At 39.2% G+C, this 18,198-nt stretch overlaps 1 protein-coding gene across 1 annotated transcript; it reads right to left on the bottom strand.

Moving 5' to 3' along the window:
- Positions 1-3,222: 3,222 nt before the first annotated feature.
- Positions 3,223-9,385, bottom strand: LOC121943144 (aquaporin-3-like). The gene is made up of 6 exons (XM_042486578.1): positions 9,178-9,385; positions 5,482-5,608; positions 5,147-5,284; positions 4,903-5,018; positions 4,564-4,781; positions 3,223-4,433 (listed from the first exon to the last, which is right to left on the bottom strand). The coding sequence occupies exons 1-6, from the start codon at positions 9,283-9,285 to the stop codon at positions 4,232-4,234; spliced, it is 909 nt and encodes a 302-aa protein (XP_042342512.1). The 5' UTR covers positions 9,286-9,385; the 3' UTR covers positions 3,223-4,231.
- Positions 9,386-18,198: the final 8,813 nt, after the last annotated feature.

Genomic DNA, 18,198 nt, shown 5'->3' with positions numbered 1-18,198 from the left:
CTGCATATGGTACCAACTCTCCCCTTAGGTGTTTCATACTATGTTTAACAAAACAGGCCATTAGTGTCCCAGCCTGAACCAGACACTCCATACAGCCGTATGAGATACATTTTATTGCTCTGTAAAATATACAGAAAAAGTTGTTTGAACTTATCAGGGCAATTTGCTGCTTAAACAAAATCTTATTTCATTCTTTTTTATAACAGACATTGTAATAAAAAGTTAAAGACTGCTGGTGTTTCCCACATATCCATCGACTTGTTTTTCCTGTGAAAGTGTGTTATACAACCCTAAAATATAGCCAGGCCCAAAAGCTTTGATGAGACTCTGGCATGAGCAACCAGGCCTTGGGGATATAATGGAGATTTTACAGGTATACCCGGGACCAGATCCCGTGAAAAGGAATATTCCTGGTATGTGAGTTACTATATTGAGGGTATAACACAGGTTTAGCATGAAAGCATTCTGTTTTGGGAAGGAGGGGTCTTTTCTTTATAGCATGCCTTGAAGGGATCCAGGCATGCTTCTTACTGCAAGATGTTATGTTAGAAGCTTTTGTGCTTTGCATCTGTGATTCCTATGAATTTTCGTGTCTTTGTTTTTGTGGTTAACCAGAGGACCTGCTGAAACAAGCAGCGCTTTCCTGTGTCATGGCTAGTTACACCTGGTTGGCTTATTTCTGGCAAATTTTTGGCAACATTTGACATCTACAGAAATTTCTTCACCAGTAACTGCTATGCAGTAGAAATAATCGGTATGCAAATCCCATTTTGTGTGGCTAATAAGACTTTATAAATATGGCAAAGACTAGCTGCAACATCTGGAGCCAGGTGAATCTGATGGACTTAAATATGATAATTCAAGAACATAAGGGGCAGAAAATTTGCTGCAACAATATCTCACTTATGAAGCCATAATACATCAGCCCTGATCTATAGAATTCCTTTAGAGCCTCGGGCAGCATACTGTATCTTTCAAGGCAGCTCAAGATAGAAAACACATGTCCCCATAAGGCTTTGGAGTGCTGCTTGGATCAGACCTTAACTGGCAGTTTTGCATGTTTTAGTCCATTAACTGCAGATTGTGTGTACCTTACATTACTACTGACAAGCTTCCAAAGGGCATCAAGGCATTTTGTTAATTTCATTACAATGGCTTTTAGTTTCACTGCCATCACCTTGCACAAACTTGAAACTCTTATTTCATTGCGTATTGTGAGGAATGGTTTCAAATAGTCTTATGTGTTAAAAGATGCTTTGGTGTTATCAGATGACAGAAATCTGGCCTTTATTACATCATGATGAATATAATGATGTTCTGCTGCTGACTTGCTTAAAGTTGCATTAGAGGAGTCATACCACTCTCTTATCTGTGCATTATGGAGCTAGTCAGCATTCAATTAGCTTAGCCTAACATAAAGACTGGAAGCAGGGGTAAGTAGATGGCTGACTTTCTTCAGATTTTGAAAATACACCAACACGTCAGCAAGAAATATCTACAGCGCGTAGCCCTCCTTTTGCCTCCTGGCTCCACCTCCATACTTAACGCACAGACAAGAGTGTGTCGCATCTCATCTAACTTAAACAAGAGCAGTTACGTGTATTCCCCAAAACATCAATATATTTTGTTTAATGTGGCAGCATTTATAAACGCATCACATAATTTAGCTGCAGACATGATGTGGGTCTGTTTAGATGTTGGTGTGGTCCTTTCTGTCTGGGCTGCATTGCATGTTACATCTTTCATTCTCCAGTGCTGCCAGCTGCCAACCTACATATAAAGTATCAAGTTGCTCACATAATAAGATGACTAATTCCAAATTTGGACTTAAAGGAACATACAAGTAAACTGCAAACTAAAACCTGCAACAACATTTTTTAGCCACTTGGGGGCAGCGGAACCAAGCTGTGAATACAACATTGACATATTATCACCTTTGTTGGCAATTTGGAGTCATGCTTTGGCGACATAGCAAATCTAACTCTAATGGTCACTCTCCTTCTAGTTCTATTTTTGGTGTCCACCTATTCCTGAGAAAAACATCTGGCTATTTAGTTACTAAATGGTGTACTTTGTTCACCAGCTTGTTGCTTACTTTATCTGCTGTGTCATGCTGGGCAGATAGTTAGACAATTTTTTGAGCAACAATTTTGCTTGTATTAATAACTGTAAGGTAGTTTTTGGTCTGTGTTTAAGGCCTAATCGTTTACTACAAGGAATGATTTATGCTTTGATCATTTCTGTAAATCATTTCCATAAATTTAGAGGCAAACTCTTGACGATAACACAACTTGTTTTTTGATTCAGTACAATTTACTTAGTCTCCATTTGTCATCAAGATGAAAGCTGTACAAACCTGTCTGTTTCAGCAACATGCCACATGAGTGTTTCACAGTGACGACAGTTGGTAATCTCTCCCACACATGCAAATTGACCTGCTAAGACCTGTTGGAAGTAGTTGTACAAAACTATTGATTCATAATGGCCTGCCAGAATCCAAACTGCAGGAACAGATTTGCCCTTGGTCTGACTCTCCTGAAATTCCCCCGAAGAGGAAGAAGAAAAAAAAAAAGAAAAAGAAAAAGAGTAAACGTATTAAGCTGAATAAAGACCAAGCGTGGTTCCATGTGTCCATATATATATATATTTTTATATAAATGACAAATAGGCAAGAGTTTCTACCAAAATGGTCCCTTGGCATGAAGGCCTAAGCCTGATATGATTTGATTTATGCGCTGAAGGACGGAGGCCCAGTTCTGGTCTGTGGATACTGAAGTATGCCTGGAAATAAAGTGAAGCCTTGAAATAGCAGTGTAAAATACTGCTTTGCACTGCATAATGACGGAGCAGGTCTTGTTTTGGGAGCATAAAATTGTTGTTGAACAAAAAAGCTGAGTGAATGGAGCGATCACGGTGTAGTCTTGTTTCCTGCTTAACATTGCTGGTACACTCTTTCAGCTTTCAACTGTATCGTAAAAACACTGTAAGTAGTTTGAATTAAAACTTTTAAGACTGCTGAGAAGAGAATTGGGGCACATCTTATCCCCCACACCCCATCTGACCCACTGTTGGCCTGAATATTTGTTTACAGTGTGGTTTAACTCTCTATATGGATTGTGTTGTGGTGTAATCTGATTACCCCCCGCCCCCGCTCTAAAACTGAGAAGCACTACTGACAGAAAACAATAATGAACAGGAAAAAGAATGTAACACAATCCACAGTTATGCATCAATCAAAACAGAACTTTATTGTATCAATACAAAAGCATTTGCCCTCAACCTACATACAATCCACCAAGGTGCTCAAAGTCCAGCACAAGACACAAAAACAATAATAGACATAAACTAAATAACAACTATAAGAGAGATAGTTAATATTGTGCTGTACATTGTCATTATTCAACATATATCTGATATTTTCAAGCATTAAACTAAACGGCTACAATGACTCTTCTGTTAATTTTTAGTTCATACAAAGGGTAAATGTTTAAGTTTGAGAGCTGATGACATATTACAAATTTTTTTACTGGTTAAGACTTTAGCAGGACAAAGAGAGTGTCTATAAAAAGACAGCAGCTTTAACATAGCTGCTTTTAGATAGCCATGGTAATGAGAGGAATGTTGTGGGAAGGATTTTGCTTCACCACCATGTGTCAGCTCTAAACAGAGTCGACGTAGTCTACATATATGGCATCATTTCACTCACTGTACTTAAAATGTACAATATTCTTAAATATTTGGTTTTTAGGTTGGAGTTTAAAATTTTAATTTCCCCAACAATTTCCCTGATTCAAATGTTAACAGTGAAAGGTTCTGGACTGCATAGTAATTGGCAGGGAAAGATGTACATTTGATTAAATACATCCACTATGTAAAATTATATAAAAAAGTTATATAAAACTACACTGGTGTTAAGCATACAATACTGTTCAAACTGGAGACACTAAAATCCAAACGTTGATCTCCTAAAAGAATTAATGTAATTCTGTGTTTCTGAAGTTGTGTTTCTCGCCTCCACGCTCACACACAATCGTTCCTCTAAAATATAATACAATTATATGATAATGTAAAGACAGTGACCCGTTTTTCACAAACACACAACTATCTTGGGAGATTCCTCAACAGCTGTAAAGATGGTTTGGAGAAAACAGTTGTGGCTGGAAGGAAAAATGCTGGTGTGTGTCGGTATTTACAGAGTGTGCACATATGTGTGTGTGGCTCTCTAACACACTCAGTGCATTTCTTTGGAAGTGTCTTTGGGTTTGTCGTTGGCGGCGACATTGGTGAGTCTGACATTCTCCTCCTCACTGCTTTTGTTGTCACGCACTTCTCCCTCCGTGTGGAAGCCAACCATCAGCTGGTAGATTATCACACCGATGAGGGCACCAAGGAATGGGGCAAAAACGGGCACCAGGAACCAGCCCTTTCTAACCCTGAGGAGTGACAAATAAAAAAAAATGTTTTTCTTTACAAGGTCAATAGTGAGCACTATGGGAGTGTTACAAAAGAGAACTCACATAAACTATTGAGAAAGAAAATGCTTTAAAAAATGTGTGTACTTACGTGAAAACGTCGCTGCCCCACCCAGCCATGGCAGTGAACAGACGGGGACCGAGGTCTCTGGCAGGATTGACAGCATAGCCAGAGTTAAAGCCCATGGACAGTCCAATGGCCAGAACCACAAATCCCACAGTGAAGGCCTCCAGCCCTTGGGGGATGGGGTTGTTGTATGGATCCACAATAGCCAGGATACACACAATCAGCGCTGCTGTGCCGATTATCTATGTTGGAGACAGGTACATTTGAGACAAAATTATGACTTGGATACCTGAGTTGTATCATCTGTTTATGTACAGTTAAAATATAGTGTACAATTGCTGTTTCTACATTTCAAATGGGTACCTGATCAAAGAAGCCATTGACTAGGGTGAGATGTTTTCCAGGGTAGGTAGCAAAGATGCCAGCTGTGGCTTTAGGCCCAGTCACATTGAAACATCCAGGATGGTCCCACAGGGCATCTAAAGAGATACAAAAAAAACAAAATATAGCATAAATTATCTTTTGTTTAGACATGTTTAAACGACTGGCAATATTAAATGAATCAAATCAAATCAAATTTGGTTCCACGCCTGGAGTCATCTCTTACCATAGTACATGCCGAAAATGATGGCGGCACCGAAAAAAGCACCAATCGTCTGAAAGAGGAAGTACATGGGGAACTTTCTCCAGCGCTCTCTTCCGAGCAAGCACAGGGCAAAGGTCACTGCAGGGTTCAGATGGCCACCTGATAATGTACATGAGGACAGTATGTCAGTACATGTTATGGACAGTGAAAAAATACCCTGACTCCAGATTTATCAATACAAGGTACAAAACTGCTAATGTGTTCCTGCAAATTGAATTTGTCTAAGCCATAATAAAAACCTACAATGAAACCAAACAGGTCAGATATTGTAATTCTCAATAAAATACTTTGCGTACCTGATATCTGGCCACAGATCAGGATGCCAAGCATGGCAGCGAAGCCGAAGGCAAAGTTGACTGTGAGGAACATGCCATGGGAACCACCGCTCAACACCAGCTGGGCCACAGCACCACAGCCAAACATCTGGGGAGAGAGAAGAAAAGCAAGTTTACACTGGGTCCTATTAACTTCTTGTGCATGTAACAACTTGAAATTTGTTTCTGTTGTAGAGACAACAATTAATCCAGCGATGATGCTGTGGTGTTTGCTGTGTGTGATATTCAAGTGTGATTACAAAAAGCAGAAAATACAGAAAATGCATATTTTTCAGGGCTTTTGAATAATCAAGTTTTGTGCATCAACTATATTCAGTATCTTTGTGCAAAAAACATGAACACTGTACTTTGTTAGCCAACCAAGGTCAAGGTTAAACTGAGGGGTGAAATGAGGCAGTGTGATCATTATCAGTGAAACCAGTGGAACAAAGACCCCTTTAATGAGCTCTATTGTGTTTGTAATGGCACACAGGAGAACAGATACTGTATGTAGAGGTCAAGGTTGACCATGATTGGGGCAGAACTGTCGCTGCTGCTGTCCAACTGATTTATCTAGGAAGGGAAAAAAACCGAGTTCTGTTTCCACTTTGGATGAAGAAAATGAGGAAAACATATGTGTTCATGGGCAACGTGACTGATTCTGTCAAAAGAAGAAGGATTTACAGAATGTGTTGCCTTTAGATGTAGGTGCACTACTGCTAAGCAGGTGCCTTACAGTTTATTCTGCATACTGTGTGGTTATGTGTGTGTATGCCCTCTTTATATGTGTTTGGTAAAAGGAATATGTGTGGTCCATGCCGAGGCTACTGCTCTTTAAGCCCCCTGATGAGGATGATTTTCAGTCCGACCACAGGACTCAGATGTTGAGGTTAGCTTGAGGGAACCACACTCAGAGGGACTGGCGCCTGAGGGGAGTTCATCATCACTGGGCTCAGTCTAAACTCTTTTCCACCCCTGATGAAGCCAGCCATTACTGGAAAAAAAACACTACATAAATTGGCCCCATGTTAGGATTGTGCTTAGTTTTGTTTTTGGAATGGGTATGAATTTCTCCTTGATGTTATGCCACAATGGACTTGTGAGATGTGACAATAAAAACTCAAAAGCTCAGGACTTCTCACTTCACTTCAGTTTTTCTTAATGTCAGAGGCATCCGATTGCAAATGATGGTCCATTAACTGGCGCCAACTTCCTCACATTCCACTAGAAAGGTCTTATTTAAATCCGACACTGAATCTGAGAGCAGTATTATTCCTCACTCTAAAGTTCTCATATTCACCAGTGACTGTGTGTTCACTCTGATAAAGCATTCCAGCAAGTTGCTCTGTTGTTGTCATATAGTTAACTTCATGCCACCACCTCCTTAACCAGCTGGCTGATTCAGCTGGCCATGCATCCATGCAGCTACTTACAGCTTTTAGCACAGTTGGGGAACTTATTAAATGAGAAAAAACAACGCAGCAGTCAGCCAACTGCAGCACATTTGGCAATTGTTTAGGAGCTGAAGGCGAAAAAAAATCTGATGGCCTGGAACCAGTAAATCACTACCTGTGTGATCTTTTCAAATCAGGATGGAGAACCTCAGAAGCCCCCCTGCAGCAACTCAGAGCAGGGAAAAGTATTTTAAAGTGAAGCCTGAAGTGCACGTTGTGAAAGTGCAGTGAGGGGTTAACAAAACAGTTACAGTAGGATGACCGAAGACAGTGGCTGCCTATGTGGACATCTTTCCAAAGCCACTTTAGATTGACTGACCTGATACTATACATCCCACTTTTGGAGTGTGAACAACAGACATCCAGACACATTACACTGACATCAGCCCATGGCCAGAAAGTACACTAAATCATCATTATTTTCCTCAGCATGAATCGAGTCCTGAAATATTCTGTTTAAGGATCCTAACAAGTTAGGAGCTGGTGACACATGCCAAGAGTGCCAAAATCAATGCATACAAAGAGTTCAACACACCCACGCACACCCTCACGTGTCGCCTATCCTGCCAGTTCATCCTAGGTCATTCCTTGAAAGAAGCGCTCTTTGTTTAATTTGCCACTTGTGGAAAGTGTGTTAACAGACTTACATCTAGAGAGAAGATGGCAAACAAAGATAACAGCACCAGAGAGAGAGACTCTGTGTTCGATGATAGCGGAAGGAATATAATGTCAGTCAAATGCATGATGCGATACCTATTGTTCTGTAAATGATCCTCCCATTGCTGCCATCGACATGTGTCACCTGTTAAAGGACTGTGCCACACCTTTCTGTCCCATCTGTAGTCACTTGCTTATTTCACTTAATGCACTTAATTATCTGACTAACAACTGATAATAAATATTTTCAGTCCCTGGCTATTATGTAAGTAGTAGATAGTAGTTTTCCACTGCATATTGGTCTTTATACATTTTTGGTGTTTATATGAGCTGCTTGAAATTCTGAAAAAAGTCTAACAGAGGAAAATATGAATTATTTTTTTCCTACACTGACTGGATTTTTGGATTAGAATAAAATGTTTACTTCAGTTAAAAGCAGCATGCTTCTAGGCTTTCATAAATGTTGCTATTAATCACTGGAAATGAGTCTGTAAACTCAGCACAGTCACACTGCAAATGTTAAACCATTACAAGTGCCTTTAAGTTGCTCACTAAGCTGGTTGTTATACTAGTATTAACTGTAAAACTTATTTTGCATCAAATGCCAACCATCTGCCAAGAAAGGGGTGATAAAAGAATACTTTTTATAGAAGTAGCCTTTGTTTGTTTATCAGCATAGATGGCCCAATGCCTTTTGTTCATTTTACTCAATGAACAAAAGAAGTGTCTGTTTTTCTGCTTTATGTTCATTTGAACCTGAGGCAGCTTTTATGACCAGGGCATAATTGGAAGACGAGCTACTTTTTCAGATTTCCTCTTTGTGTGTTGGAATGCATCAGTCTGTGGTAAAAGGCGACTAACATAAGACTGTTTAAATGTGTGTAGTTTGTGTGTTTAGTTTCATACCTTTTACACTGAGTTAGTGTTCAGCTCTGACATTACCATGCATGTTCTCATGCACACACACACCTAACACACTGCAAAGTGATAATAGGATGTCATGAGGTCGTGTCTCCGGGATCCTGGAGCTCAGCTTCCAAGCAAATATTGTTGTGTTATCTTAAACATGTGTTGTTCCACAGAACATGAAGTCCTGATCAACCTGTCGCTTACCTGTTTGTTCTGAACTCAGTTTATCAAATGCCTTCATCTAATACAAAGAGTGTCATTTTGCTAGCCTTGAAGTCTATTAATGGCTCATAAATTGCATGTAGTTTCTGTTGCAGTCATTCATCACGCTTTAAACATTGCAATACAGAAATGATAGCGCACAAATGCTGTCATATAGAGTGTCATTGATCATATTGCAACATCAAAAGAATATTAATATTGAATGGTGCGGGTACTTAGAGAAAAGAAAACACTGAAAGGGGACAGAGTTCAACTGCTCAATATAGAGCCTTTTTTACAGTATGAACGTTGTGACCTTTTCATTTAAAACTTGGCTGCTTTGTAAAGTTATTTTGAACATATTTAGTTGAGCATGAGATCATGCAATATAAGTTAAATGCACACACACAATTGTACACACACACACACACACACACACACACACGCACGCACTTACCACAAGGATGAGGGTGCCGAGACACTCTGCCAGGGCCTGGCGAAGCAGCAGGTTGCGGATCTGGAAGAACCTGGAGAGTTTGTTTAAGTACGCCTTCTGTCTGCCCATGTTTTCTTGCTGGAGGCTGATGAGACTGTGAGAAGAAAGGCACTAATGGGTAGGTAGGTTTTTCTGAGTGGCTGTGAGGCTAGGAGGACCAGGTTGCTCTTATAGAGCCAAGATGGGCTTGGACTGGGCTGGTGCCAAGCCTGAGCTCAGCCCCACCCTCTGCACCACGCCTCCCTGCATGTCATAGTGTGAATCACATTCTGGTTTTCTCACTCTTTCTCTCCCTCTCTCTCTCTCTCTCTTTGTCTAGTCTCTGTCTCACTCTCTCTCTCTCTCTCTCTCTCTCTCTCTCTCTCTCTCACACACACACACACACACACACACACACACACACACACACACACACTTAACATTGTTAAACCAGTGACTCCTTCATTGACCTCATTCATTACTGGAACAAGATACCTCGGCCTCCTCAACACAAGCCCATCCATAACCATATACCTTGCCTGAATATTATTCAGTTATCTGCACATTAAAAGTTCAGCTAAAAAAAACTTAAAAAAAACTTCCAGATACATAATCAAAATGGTCTTGAGATCAGGCAGCTACATAAACAGAGAAAGAGTTTACTTATGATGCCTCTTTAGTGATTTTTAATGATTTTCTTTAATGATGCTTCTTAAATTTGTAAAAGGCCACTTTATAAGAAGTGTGATTATATATCTTTGCATTTTGAGATTTGTATGTATCTTGTCCTTTGATTTTGATTATTTTAAATGAAAAGCAAAATTTACCTCTTCAGTTATTTTGTACACTTTCTATGCTAATACCTGATTTATGGTGTAACCTAAGTGTTGCCTGATCTGATGGTAATCTTGTTATTATTTCAGATATATTTATTGGCTTTGTAGATGCAAAAACATACATGGCATACAACTGACAAGACCACAAATGACATCCACAAGATACGAAGAAAATAAAAACGACAAAGAAACAGAGTTTTTACATACATCACATAGATTACAGAGAGTCTGTCTCTTTATAAATTTGCAGTCACCTGTCTTAGATTAGGCACCTGACTCACATATGGGAAAACATACCTTACAGAGAGAAAGGAGAAGTGCCTGCACTGAAAGATCCTGTTTTCACTTAAAGGAGCAGTGTGCAAGATTTAGGGGGATTTAGTGGCATCTTGCAGTGAGGATCGCACATTGCTATCAGCTGAACCTGCTTAGAATCCCTTAAGTGTTCATTGTTTAGGAGGTTTTCATTGGGAGCTGAATTATTCGCAGGAGTCTCTTCATTTGCAAGACACTGGGTGATTTCAAACCGATTAAAACAGAAAACGTCACAAATCAGTGTTTCTCCTAAGATGGTTGGCACGTCCCAGACAGGCTGTTAGCCCAGCACCTGCTAAGGTGCGCTCTCGTTTTTTCTCCTACAACTTCAGATCCAGACTTTCAAGAGGTTTTTACCAGAAGCCAAATTATCCGCAGAGGTTTCTTCCTTTCCAAGAGAAATGGACCTGGTGATTTAAGCTGGTAAAAATACTGAATAAAATAGTTTCAGGTTACAGTGTTATGGATTGAAGAGTTACTCTGATGTTGTTCAGCTCATCAAAAACTCAACCAGAATCTGTTAATGTGTGCTCACCTTTTCTTCTTATCCAAACGCTGAGGAGGTTTACAGCGGGACTTAAATGATCTCTCTCCAAACCAAACAGATCTGATGGTTTAAACCTGTAAAAACACAGAAAAACGCAGTTTCATATTTAAAAAATTGTGTTTTGAGACATTACTCGTCACAGAAGGGCAGCTAACTACAGTGACCAGAAAAATGCAAAAACCCAAATGGCCATATCTAGACCCATTGTTTGGTTCGTCTGTTCTGGTCTGCTGTAGAACACAGTGCAATTTGGCAACCACTGTAGATGAAGACCCACTCTTTTTGTAGATACAGAAATACAGCACGCCACACACACACACACACACACACACACACACACAACTGTAATGCATACTTGTTTGCAGCCCTTACTGGTTCATTCTCACCCGTTCACACACATTTTTCTCTTTTCCCTCTCTGTTCCTCACCTCGTTTCCTCTGACCTGTTCTTTTGTGCCCCGTCTGAAACTTCATCACCACATATTATACCGTCTTTGTCTGATTTCAATAGAGGTGTGAGAACATTGCCAGTTTTAAAAGCCCACAGACATGCCTCTATCAGTCGGAAATCAGTGTACCATTTCTTTACTCTGTTTGGAGCTCTTTTGTTCTCTTTGGGCTATATGCCTATTTTGTTGTGACAGGGGAACACATTATCAACTTCGGCGAACTGAACATTAAACTTTTGTGCACATCTGTATAGATGTAGAAAGATGTGAGTTAGAATAAAAAAAGTATCCCTTTTGTGAAAATCTTCCATTTCATTTGCACGCAGACTGTATCTCAATGAGAGCACGGGCAGAACAATGATACAGAAAATTATAGATAAGTGACATGTTACACCACTCAAGGACCCTGTGGCAATGTGAGTCATGTCAGTCACAGCGCCGGCGTCAAACCTACATGCGTCATGAATGTTGCACAATACTCGACAAGGAGCTGTATGAGTCCAGCCCCTGTGGAGGGGGGCGGGACAGAAGAATATGACAGGTTCACAAAAATATGAGCTTGCCAACCGTGTCATACGTTGCTGACATGTTAACGGGAATTTAGGTAAAGGGATTGGATGTGAGCCAAGTTTAAAAAGTAATGTGAACATGAAACATTTTCAAAAGGTTGAACTATGGTACTTTTGAGTTGCTGTGCATGACAGGAGTGATAACTGGCTCTCCCTGAGGTTCCTCTCACCATCCAGCTGCAAGTCAGATGGACTGAAGACGGGTAATACAATTATTTCCCACGAGTATGAATGACAATGAGTCATTTTGTGTTAGACTGTCTCTAATTTGTTAACCTGCTTACTACACATTATATATCTGGGCAATAATACTGCTAAAAATAAGAGATCACAAAAAAGTTTTAGCAAAAACGCAAAAAGGCAAGCATGCAAAAAAATGGAAATGTGAATAAGAGCTGGACTTGCATCTCAACAAACTGTGTTCAGCAACAATCTGGCAGGGAATGATTGTAGAGCTGGTTTGTAGATTGATGAGTGCCACCAGGTGTGTAGGGTGAAAGAGTGTAGGCAAGGGGTGGGGGGAGAACAAAAGACAGACAAAACTGAAACGCAACAGGCACACACCAAACACACAAAAGTGACTGTAAAAAATAAATAAAAATCACACTCCGGCAGACATACAGGAGTCACCTATGGGGCCTGTTGTGACACACCAACCAAAGAGGGTACAATTAAGAAATTATCAAAACTTTACATACAAGTGTGCAAGGTTGTACTTTTAAACACTTACAGGGAAATGTGAAAAAGAGGGTTTGGGGGTCCTCTGCCAGAAAATTTTGAGCATTACACACTTTCCTGCATTCTGGGGAATTTTTTTTTCTGCAGCAATTTTTGCCTTTTCTAAATCAATTTCTACCGTAAATGTCTTATTTTGACAAAATTAACGTCCTCTGCTACTTTTATGCTTTTATTGGATATTTAAATGAAATAAACAATATAAAGATAGAAAAGATAGAAAAGATAAATGCCCCCTACAGGTTATTATAATTTACACCTACAGGTGTGCCCTTGGGCATAATAAGTTTATTTGTATGGCACTTTTGTAAAAAAAAAAAAAAAAAGTGCTTTGCACACAATTAAACAGAAAATAGATAAAAATAAATAAATTATAGCTAACATGTGAGCTACACAGAGAAAACTCAAAGCACACCAGCAAAAAAGACTACAGTTAAGTTCACAAGTTCATGTAAAAGTTGTGTTACCCTTTACAAACAGAGGTAATGGGTGATAACAGAGAAATCAGGAAAACAAAATGATACCATAGGGATTGATCCACAAAAAAGTGTGTTTTACAAGTGTGTTTTTTAGGTTAAGCACCAGCATCCATAGAAGTGGTATGCATGCATAGAAAAGATATTCTTTTTAAAATAAAAGCATTATTGTACTTACTATAATAAATAGTTTACTCTTCATCTTGTGGTGCTTATTCATTCTTAAGTTTTGCTCCAAAGCCATCTTTTGACAAATCTGTTCTGGCATATATCAGTTATTTATTTTAACCTGACCAGTGCTGCCATCTTCTACAAAGATAGGTTAAGGAGTTTGGTTGCACATGTTTTTTGTTTTTGTTTTTTGTGTGCCTTTGTCTGTGTCTGATTCAGTTTACCTCTTCAGGCTGCCAGAAGGAATCCCATATAAAAAGCTAGAGGAGCTGCATTTTTGGGCCACATGGTTTTAAACAACTCTTCCTGGAATGGTTTGGCTCCCAGACAGGACAGTAAATCGGAAAAGGGAAAAGAATGGTGGTACCCACAAACATTAAGAGAAAGCTTTAAAACCAACATGTATTTCTGTCTACTTTCTCCAATAACAAGTTTTGACAATTAAGCTTTCCTGTTTTACACACACACACACACACACACACACACGCACGCACTGTTGTTTTATGTTTTTCCTTCATAACCCTGATATCCTTAGGAAATACGCTGATCACTGTTTTTAATGTCTGTGATTGATGGCCATATGTACCATGTGTCTACCAGATGTGTCTGTCTTTCAGTCGGACTGCCAGTGTGGCAGTTGTTTTCCATCAGGTGCTGGAAGACACGACACACAGACAGGTGATGAAAGATTGATATCCCTCAGAGAGACAGTTTGGCTCACTGCCTTCGGGGCATACAGAGATTACGTTTGCAACAACTAAACACTGAAATTAAAAGACCGATCCACTTCACTGCAGGTCAAGGGTCCTTGAAGTAGCACAGGAAACTCTTCAGTTCATTGTTTCAGATTTCCCCTTTTTGATTTGTTAAGAGCCCTGTGTGTAGGATTTAGGGGGATATATTGGCACAAATGGAATATAATACAAGTCATTTATATCTAGGGGGTGGGTCCTCGTCCCCACAGATCGCCATGTACCACCTTGTAGCCCAGAACAGACACACCAAACACTAGGTCTAGATAGGGACATTTGCGTTTTGACATTTTTTGTGTTTAACACGTCAACCACCACAGTTAGAAGCCCCTCCGCGAAGAACAGTGCCAGAAAAACACAGATTTTTTTTTTAAACTGCTTTATACTGTGTTTCTGCTAAATTAAATCATGTGGTCCATTTGTTTTGGGAAAGAAGAGACCTTAGTGGATAATTTGGCTGCTAAAAACTTCCCAGCTAGAAATTTTTGGTTTTAAAAACATTGTTAGAATGTTACAGTGCAAGTTCCCATAATGTTTTCAGCAGCAATTTTTTTTTTTTAGTTCCTTCAACATTCTTTCTAAAGGTAGGGTAACATTCTCTAAAAACATCCTAAAAATGTTTGCAGATAACCCTTGTTTATTTATTTTTAAACTATAAGGTAGGAACATTATGCCCTCCCATTCTCAAAATGTCTTTAGTAGCGAGGTATTTTCTGTGTCCCCAGAATGGCATTACTTAAGTGTAGGCTAATGTGCTTTAAAAACTTTATACAAATGTTTTGTGCTAACACAAGTAGTTTCATTTTAACATCATTAAAAACATACACACACAGTTGGCTTCACCACATCGCTCTTTCCTCCACTATTAAATAGCTTTACACATTCAATGCAACATATGACAATTGTGAGGGATACTTGGAGTATACATAACACGTGTGTCATTTAAAGTAGTTAAGAACGCAAAATGATAAATATTATATTCTTGTTATAAATCTGTTGTTAATGTTAATGTTAATATTAAGGTAAACGCTCTTTTCACCAGTGTAACTTAGCTAGATGACTGTTAAGATTAGCATTTCCCGGGATAAATTCACAGCATGCAGTCTTACATTAGTTGTGTAAACAAAGAAGACAGGCCAATGAAAGTAATAACTGCTGCTGAATCGGCATTATTTTCCAATGTTTGAATGCAGTGTTTTACATCATTATCCTGTGAGAGGGACAGTGAGCATGTATGCAGGATACAAGGACTCTGACATCAAATCAGCTGTCATTAATTTCATTATTTACGCCTGTGCTTTTCCTCAAAACATCTTCTGTAAAAGAAAGCCTGGGTTTGATTTTGATGAAGTCTGGCGCTATCAAAAACATTTTAAGAAGGTTATCACTCAACATGTTTGGGATTTTTTAAAATAGAATGTTATCCTGTCCTAAAGAACATCATTCTGGGGACTAAAAGAAAAATTGCCAGCGAGCATTATTAGAACATTGCATAGTATCATTCTCAGAACATTTTTAGAACCAAAAATTGCTAGCCGGGTTTGTGATTCATAGAAAAGTGCTATATTTTAGCTGTGAACTCAATTACACACATTTAACACATCATTCTCAATGGGGTAAGTGCAGTCTTCTGTCTGTTGTTCTGTTGTTATCAGGTAAAATTGCAGGAGTGTTTTATAAAACAACAATCTATTATATGTTATGCTGCAGCAAAATGCTCTACCTTTGTTAACATATCACATCACAGAAACATCCTAAACTAAAGGAATTCTTATTATGACAAGTTTCAGCTGGTTGTCAGTCCTCACTGCTAGATGACGACACTAAATCTCCCTAAATCTGACACACTGGACCTTTGAGACAGACAGCCTTGTTAAAAAAAAGAAAAATGTGTCAATCCACTCAATGAGTCTTCGCTCAACAGTTTTTAGCAGAACAAATAGCCCCGTGATATCAGTCTAAACTGTGTGAAAGAGAAATCAGCAGTCATGTCGCATCATGACAGAACTGACTAACTGACTAACTGACTAATAACAACCACCAAATTGCAGAGTCATTGTTAGCTCCTCTCAAGATCAGGTTGGCAGCGTCTTGTAATCGATGAATCACTCCAAAAGGGATTTGTAAAACGAACGTAGACTCACATTTGTTTGCAGCCAGACAAGAACTTACAGATAATTGTATAATATATATAAGAGGCATACGATTAAACATCAGTCAAATTGGATGATTTGATTTATATCACTGTCTAAATGTTGTACTGAGTCCTGCGTGTGGTGCATTTAGCTTGTCTCTGGTACATTTCCACTTTCTCCACTTTCTCTATAATTAAGCTGGACTGTAATCAAAACAACATGCTCCTCTGTCAACAGCTGCAGACACAAACACAGACACATCCTATGACACAGCCAAATGTGTCGTAAGAAGTTTTATATGCTGTGTTGTTCACGGCTAAGCTCACAATGATGTTACAAACACACTTGCAGACCTTTGCTATGCCGCAGACCATCGTATGGATTAGCTTTTGTTTCTGCAGTTGAATTTTGATGCCTCGGACTCAATAAATTGATCTCTGCTTTTGATTGAAGTGTCACATTTCTTTGAACAAATTCATAAAAATGGTAAATGGACTGTACTTGTATAGCGCCTTTCTAGTCTTATTGACCACTCAAAGTGCTTTCACACTACATTATCACATTAACCCATTCACACACTGGTAGCCGAGGCTACCTTACAAGGTGACACCTGCTACTCAGTAATTATTCACACGCACTCACACTCCATTGACATGGCATTGGGAGCCATTTGGGGTTCAGTATCTTGCCCAAGGATACTACGACATGTTGCCCAGAGGAGCCGGGGATTGAACCGCTGACCTTCCGATTAGAGGACGATCCACGACCCGCTTTACCTCTGAGCCACAGATGCCCACAGTTAACAAATGATGCAATAATTATATATAAATTAGAAACAGTATTACCATCTTGCATTTGTCCAGACGTTTTGCACACATTTTACTTGATTACATTAGGGACTATTGTGTTAAGAACATAATGTTACAGAGACAGGAATCTCATCACTCTTCGACTACAATTTATACTCACGCTAATCACAACCCTCACCTGCATCTCAGATTTTATTGCCCTTTCAGTCACCGCTGGAAGTACAAGTGAAATCTTAGACAAGCCTCAAAGACAGCCAGAGAGAGAGAGACTATCACGCAACTCCAAACACTGAACACCTTTAAGTACTATAAACCCTCCCTGAATCCAGGTTATTATAGATTATCACACACAGGTCCACTTACAATTTATTATCAAAGGACCACTGAAGACCAGCAGTTTTACTGTTTATGAACGAAACTGTCAGCCTGTATTTACATGTCGCAGATGGCAAGGAAACGTTTTATTGTTGCATCACCTGCTTGTTGATTGTCACCAAGGTTGTGAAAGCTCACATCCACCTTTCTTACGTAGGTTAATTTAGCAGAAATGACAAGTATAGGCAGAAACTGGAAACTGTGACCTCAAAGCCTCAGTGTATCAAGTAAAATTTCAACAGTACTCCACTTCCTGGTAAATCGGTGGAGTATGTTGATCCCCAGAGCTGCGTTTTGGAAGCAGTGGAGCAATAATGTCAGTAATTTATGAAGAATCTGTTTTTTTTGTTTTTTTTCTTTAACACCAATCTCGTATTTTAAACACATTTTCAGGGACTGTAGCGCCTGTCTGAAAGCAAATTAACTGGTACTCTTAAGGATTGTGACACAGCCATTATGCTGGAGTTTTCAACTAACCAGAAATTTAGAACAGACATAAAACACTTTTATATGTTTGTCAGATTCTTGATGTTCAGTTCCATTTAATATACTTCTGCTGAAACTGATTATGCTAGTTATTATCCCCTGTCTACTGCTTTCGTGATTATTATCTTGCTTATAGTAACAATGACTTTAAAGTTTTGGCTGTGAACCTCCATCACAGTTTTCCTAAAAAAATAAGGAGTGAGACAATCCCTATGCCTGAGTTTCTTAGAAGCAGTGAATATGTGTCTGAAAGTGTCAAATACTGTCAACAGGAGACTCATGGAAACCTGAGTCCTGTTTTTAATGTCTAACAACCAGTTTCATGATTTATTGATTTACGCAAAACTG

Source organism: Plectropomus leopardus, chromosome 5, assembly GCF_008729295.1.
Source record: "Plectropomus leopardus isolate mb chromosome 5, YSFRI_Pleo_2.0, whole genome shotgun sequence".
Lineage (NCBI taxonomy): Eukaryota > Metazoa > Chordata > Actinopteri > Perciformes > Serranidae > Plectropomus > Plectropomus leopardus.
The sequence above is the reverse complement of the archived record's forward strand: the minus strand, read 5'-3'. Positions and strand labels throughout refer to the sequence as shown.